Here is a 6,304-nt window from a genome sequence, read left to right as displayed (position 1 = left end):
CAGATCTCCTGAAATAAATAAATGGATAAAATGAATAATAAACTTTAGAGTTTTAGAGGGTTTGTGGGAGGGGGTTTTCTTTAAAGAATTCAGGCTGACCAAGACGATGTTTCCAAGAATCACAAGAGCTAAGATTGCAATTACATTATCTTCCACCCACCAGATTCAGCAATATGAAGCTGTGGGTGAAAGATGAGGATATCTCACTGGATAAGACGGAAATAATATCACAGATAGCATTAACAGATGTTCCGGTAGCAATTCTTGGCAGCAAGTACTACCAGATCTTGTAGCAACTCTTAACAGCTAGCACTACCAAAATATCTGACAATACTTGACAGCTAGCACTACAAAAAGATCTGGTAGCAATTCTTGACAGTCAGCACACAACTTGAACTTCACGGCTGGGGTGTAAACTTTTCACCTATGCAGACATGGCTGTACCAGACAAGATATTGGGGGCAATACAACATATATATATACATATATATATATACATATATATTTATATACATACTCTGTCCTTCAACAGCCCAATGACAGAAGACAGCAAAAGTGAAAATGAAATAAAATATAATCGAGAGAGGTCAGCACTTACCATCAGACATTTTTCGTTGCCGCCAACATCAGCAAATGTCACTGTAGAATATTGGAAACCATAATCTGGAACAGAAATTATAAAATACATTTTTGTGTGATTTAGGGTTTCGGTTCATCATTATAAGGATGTGAGTTCAATTCCCAGCAGTGCATTGTGTCCTGGAGCAAGACACTTTATTTCATGTTGCTTCAGTCCACTCAGCTGGCAAAAATGAGTCGTACCCGTAATTACAAAGGGCCCAGCCTAGTCACATTCTGTGTCATGCTGAATCTCCCTGAGAACTACGTTAAGGGTACACATGTCTGTGGAGTGCTCAGCCACTTGCATGCTGTTCTGTTGATTGGATCAACTGGAACGCTTGTCTCATAACTGACAGAGTGCTCATGCGTGTGTGTGTGTGTATACAGACACAAACATATAGATGTCTTCATCACTGTTGTTTTAACATTCATATTTCCATGCTTGCATGGGTTGGTCGGAATTTGTCAATGCAGATTAGCTATAGCTGCATGCTCTTCCTGTCATCAACTCTCACCTGTTTCCAAGTAAGGTAAGTATTTCCCCATGACCAGACATGTCATGTCAAAAAACACACACACACATATATAAGTATGATCGGCTTCTTTCAGTTTCCTTTTACCAAATCCACTCACAAAACTTTGGTCGACCTGGGACTATAGAGGAAGACACTTGCCTAAGTCACCATGCAGTCAGACTGAACCCAAAATCACTTGGTCAGTAAGCAAACTTCTTCACCACACAGCCACGCCTCTCTCTCTCTCTCTACACACACACACACATGCACACAAACACAAAATTTCTTACCATCATTTTTGGTTGGTTTTTGTTCAGATTCATAATATTTTGACTCACTACTTCGTATTCGTTTCAACCGTGGGGTTGTAGCACTGACATCCTTTGGGATTGAAAAATATGTATGTATAATTTTCATGGAGAAAAACGTATATATATATATATATATTATATAAGATTATGGATAATTAAATTATAACAGTTATTATAGTCCACTCTGCATTGTTGTGCCATTCAAGATGATACAGATGGTATCAAAAGTCTATGAATAGCAACAACAAATGTCAGATATTAGCTTGACTACCTCAGAGGCAGAACCCAGAACACTGCTCAAGCAGAGCTGATCAAAGGTACTTCAGTACAACAACTACAATGACAACAATTGCTACTACTACTACTACTACTCTCGTCATTCGCTCGTCGTGTCCTGCCAGCTTAGTGGTTGAGGTGTTGGACACCGGGTCATAAGATTGTGTCCTGGACCAGCCAATGCATTGTGTTCTTCAGCAAGACACTTCATTTTATGTTGCTCAGGTCCACTTAGTTGGCGTAAATGAATAACCCTGTAACAGACCCACATCCTGTACACCAGGTGGAGAATATCTATGCCATGGAAACCGGCCCTTATGAATCAGCATGACTCAATAAGGGAACTTTTGTTTTACTACTACTACTAATTGAGCTACTGAATCTGCTGCCTGTATGTCTGTGTCCCACACACACACACAAAAGTACTCACCATTGGTGTTTTCTCACCGGAACCACGTTCATCAGGAGTTCTCACTAAAATCTTCTTTTTCCGCTCTACCGATTTAGCAAGTGGCATTCGACTGCTGTTAGGGATGGTCGACGACGACTTCTGTCCCTTTACATGACGAAATGAATCAGCAGAGTATGAATGATGGTTCTTGAAAGACTTTGGCATTGAGTGCAATGAAGTTTTGGGAGTGGTCGTCACTAGGGGCGTACTGCCCCCCACATATGATGACGACGAAGTTGGTGGCAAGGCAGGTGAGATTTGCTGCTGTTGTGGAGTGTGCTGGTGCAAACCCAGCGGTGAATTTACAGTAAGGCTAGATGGAATCCCATTCTGTAAATGTAAATAAGATGATATTGATGATGATGATGGTGAAGGCTGAGATGATTTGAAGTGTGGAGTGGTCTGTGGTAGAGCAGTTGTTTTCGGATGAGGGGAGACTTCCATAAATGATGATGCATTCTTGTCATCTTTCAGAGGTTTCTTAGAATGTCCTTGATATACTTTGGTCATAAAATTATTCATCATATTTGTGTCCTGAAAGGATAGAAAAAAAAGGGGGTAAAAATAATAAAGAAATCATCACAATTAACCTTTTTTAGATACTAATTTACTTGAAACAAACCCTGGTTTTAGGATGCAAACTTCCCCATTTAAAACCTTCCACCAAAATTTCATGATAATTTATGTCTCAAATACTATCTCAGTAATGATTTCAAATTTTCAAATTTTGGCACAGGGCCAGCAATTTCAGGGGAAGACATAAGTTGCTTAGATTGACCCCAGTGTTCAGCTGGTATTTATTTGAACCTGAAACGATGTGGTTGGGGAGCAGACTTTTTAATCACAAGGCCATTTTTCAACAAGATTTCTGATACTATAATAAATACATCAATAACTCAACTACTGTTTTACATGCAGACAGCGTCCCTGAGTAATCAACAATCATGTGTCATGCTTTATCTATTTATTTTATTAATGATCAAATGATTTCATAGCTCACCTTAAAGGAGACATAATCTGTGTTATCAGAAGAGAAACTCTTATCTGTCGTGTCACTCTCTATGTCGATACAATCGTCTGCATACCTGAGAGAAGATGTACATAATGATAATAACAATAATTAATTAATTAATAATAATATTAATAATAATCCTTTCTACTATAGACACAAGGTTTGAAATTGTTGGGAAGGGGACTAGTTGATTACATTGACCCCAGTGTTTCACTGGTATTCATTTTATCAACAATGAAAGGATGAAAGGCAGAGTCAACCTCAGCAGAATTTGAACTCAGAACGTAAAGACAGATGAAATACCACTAGGCATTTTTCCCAGCTTGCTAACAATTCTGCCAGCTCACAATAATAATAATAATCCTTTCTGCTAAAGGCCTGGATTTTGTGGGGAGGGGGACTCGAACCCACAACCCTCAGATAGTGGCTGAGTACTCTATCATTAAGCTAAACTGCCTACTGACAATAATCTCCATCAGATTAAGTACTATACTGCATTCGAAATATTACCTCCTTGTCGTATAATAAAATATTTAATGAAAGAAAAGTTGCTTACTTATAGTTTGATTTATTTAAAAGATGTTTCTTCTCCAGTTGCATTGTAAAGTCGTCCCCTTCCTCAGAGGAGTGATCATCATCACAGATGATTTGGTAAGCTACAACAACAACATTCATTTTGGGTCAATGAAACAGGGATTATTGTATACAGATTCAAAATAATAATAAAAAAATATATTTTTACATGGAAATTGGAAAAAAATGTGTATGTTAAGAGGTTAACCCTTTAGCATTTACAACTGGCTTTATCATGCCCAAATACTGCACCTGTTTCATGTTTAAACCAAGTAGATATGGCCCCTTTTATCTAACCCACAATGTCATTCTAACAAGAACCATATTATTGAAATCTTGACCCTATGAGATCATGTATGATGAATTTAAAATAATGTGAATAAATAAGCATTACATTTGACACAGTAATTTGAATATTAAAGGGTTAAGCTGGTCTTAATATGATGCAGGTATCTAATATAGTGGTCTGGGCCTTACAAAGGTTTTTATATGAAAAATAACTTACCTTTCTCCACAGATTTCAAAAAGGCTATCCGTTTCTTTCTGGCATAATCTCTACAAAATAAAGAGGAAATAATGATAAAAAGACAGTCACTGTTGATTTATTTATTTCTGTTTCTGTCCAATTAGGCAATATTTTCCAAATAACGTTGCATTGTGTTATTGAGCAAAGCACTTCATTTCATCATCTGACATGCAGCATCTGTTGCACCTCTACAGGTAATGTCAATTTGATGGAGAGAGCGAGCTATGTCTATACAAACATTTGATCACTATAAACAAATCATCTGTGTGGTTGTTTGGTAAGAAATTGTCAAACCCTCATATATCATCTAACAACAGGAGTCCATCATATATTTATCTACCCATCTATCTATATATATCTCTACCTTTCTGTCTATCTATCTATACATATATATTCTTTTACTTCTCTTACTTGTTTCAGTCATTCGACTGTGGCCATGCTGGAGCACCGTCTCGACGGGTTTTAGTCGAACAAATCAACCCCAGGACTTATTCTTTGTAAGCCTAGTACTTATTCCATCAGTCTCTTGAAGCGGTAATTTACAGGGACGTAAATACACCAACACCAGTTGTCAAGCACTGATAGTGGGACAAACGCAGGTACAAAATCACACACACACACACACATATATATATATATCTATATATATATATATACAACAGGCTTCTTTCAATTTCCATCTACAAAATCAACACATGGGGCTACGTTAGAAGGCATTTACCCAGGGTACAACATATTGGGACTGAACCAGCAAACATGTTGGGAATGGAAATTTCTCAACCACACAGCCATATGGAATAAACAAAAACATAGCAAACTTACCCATACATTATCTGCAACTCTCGAGCCATTGTACCAACGCTGAAGCTTTTCAAGGAACTGTGATTGCTCAAATACTAAAGAAGATAATGAAAAAATATAAAATACAATTTAGTCATTTAGTTTCACATAAACTGCTCCAGACTGAATCTTGTTAAGTCGTTCATCTTTTATATTGTTTTTACAAACAGGTCAACAAACAGCTATTGGATAACTTCCTCAGCATAAGTTGTATGTTTGTTGTGGGAGAATTTAAAGATAGTTTCTTGCTGCCATCTTTCAAGCATATTCTGACACAACACCATCTTATCAGTCAGTAAGAAACAAGTTTGCCATACCTGTCTGACCCCAGAATATAAGATCTGGAATAAACCTCGGAAGATGAAAAGCCAATTCGATCTCAACGCTATGTGAGTTCACTAGAACCATCTCTTGAGATTGTCAAAATTTTCACGTCAGTGGTGGAGGCTGACGGGTGTTCTGCTCCCTCGTATTGTACTGAAAGCCTAAAATGAATTTCAGCCCCTTACACGTCTTCAAATCAGGGAGATCAGATCACCGATCTCTGTTCTCTCTGAGTGCACACTGCCAGCAGAACTCCCGTATTTACTCAGAAACCCAAGAAAGGAAACTGGAGCGATCGAAGTCCGGACGTCAGCTACGCAACCACAAGAGCAGAGAAAGCAGTGCAACCAACCTAAAGAAAGTTTTGGTGAAGGTGCGGATAGTTTTTGACTTCCCCTAGCATAACAAATTATACTATTTCTTATATGATTGTCCAGACCAACGATGACGATGATGATGTTTAACTCCCAGGTCAGCCTTAATTGAAGAGACATGGGATCACAAGCGCCTGATCCCCACTCCGTCTCTTCCGCAATCACATGTCTAATTACCGTTGTCCACTATAGTTTTAAAATATCTTTATTTATAGAAAGGTAAGGCGTGATTTAAGGAAAAGTCAGCTGATATTTCTAGCAATTCGTGCAACCACGTAAAGAATCCCTTGCTAGAATGTCAAGGACGAATTTTTTTTTTTTTTTTTCAGTTTTCGACAGTAATTCCATTCGTGGAAACATAAATCTACCCCAGTACTCAACTTGTACTTTCTTTTACCAATCCCAGGAAGGACGAAAAGTAAAGCTGACTTCAGCAAAATTTGAACTCGAAACGTAAACCGTCGTAAATTAAAAATAGCAA

The 6,304-nt window shown here is 37.9% G+C and overlaps 1 protein-coding gene across 1 annotated transcript in view; it reads right to left on the bottom strand.

Annotated features, from left to right (window-relative positions):
* Nucleotides 1-6,304, bottom strand: part of LOC106880678 (nuclear valosin-containing protein-like) — a 16,928-nt gene that overhangs the window by 10,067 nt on the left and 557 nt on the right. Inside the window, exons 2-8 of the mRNA XM_052976658.1 lie at nucleotides 5,108-5,181; nucleotides 4,265-4,314; nucleotides 3,743-3,842; nucleotides 3,175-3,259; nucleotides 2,154-2,708; nucleotides 1,427-1,517; nucleotides 599-663 (exon numbers count right to left, since the gene is read on the bottom strand). Coding sequence (XP_052832618.1) covers nucleotides 599-663; nucleotides 1,427-1,517; nucleotides 2,154-2,708; nucleotides 3,175-3,259; nucleotides 3,743-3,842; nucleotides 4,265-4,314; nucleotides 5,108-5,181 — 1,020 coding nt within the window. The remainder of the gene's footprint in view (nucleotides 1-598; nucleotides 664-1,426; nucleotides 1,518-2,153; nucleotides 2,709-3,174; nucleotides 3,260-3,742; nucleotides 3,843-4,264; nucleotides 4,315-5,107; nucleotides 5,182-6,304) is intronic.

Source organism: Octopus bimaculoides, chromosome 25 (assembly GCF_001194135.2).
Source record: "Octopus bimaculoides isolate UCB-OBI-ISO-001 chromosome 25, ASM119413v2, whole genome shotgun sequence".
NCBI classification, from domain to species: Eukaryota; Metazoa; Mollusca; class Cephalopoda; order Octopoda; family Octopodidae; genus Octopus; species Octopus bimaculoides.
The sequence above is the reverse complement of the archived record's forward strand: the minus strand, read 5'-3'. Positions and strand labels throughout refer to the sequence as shown.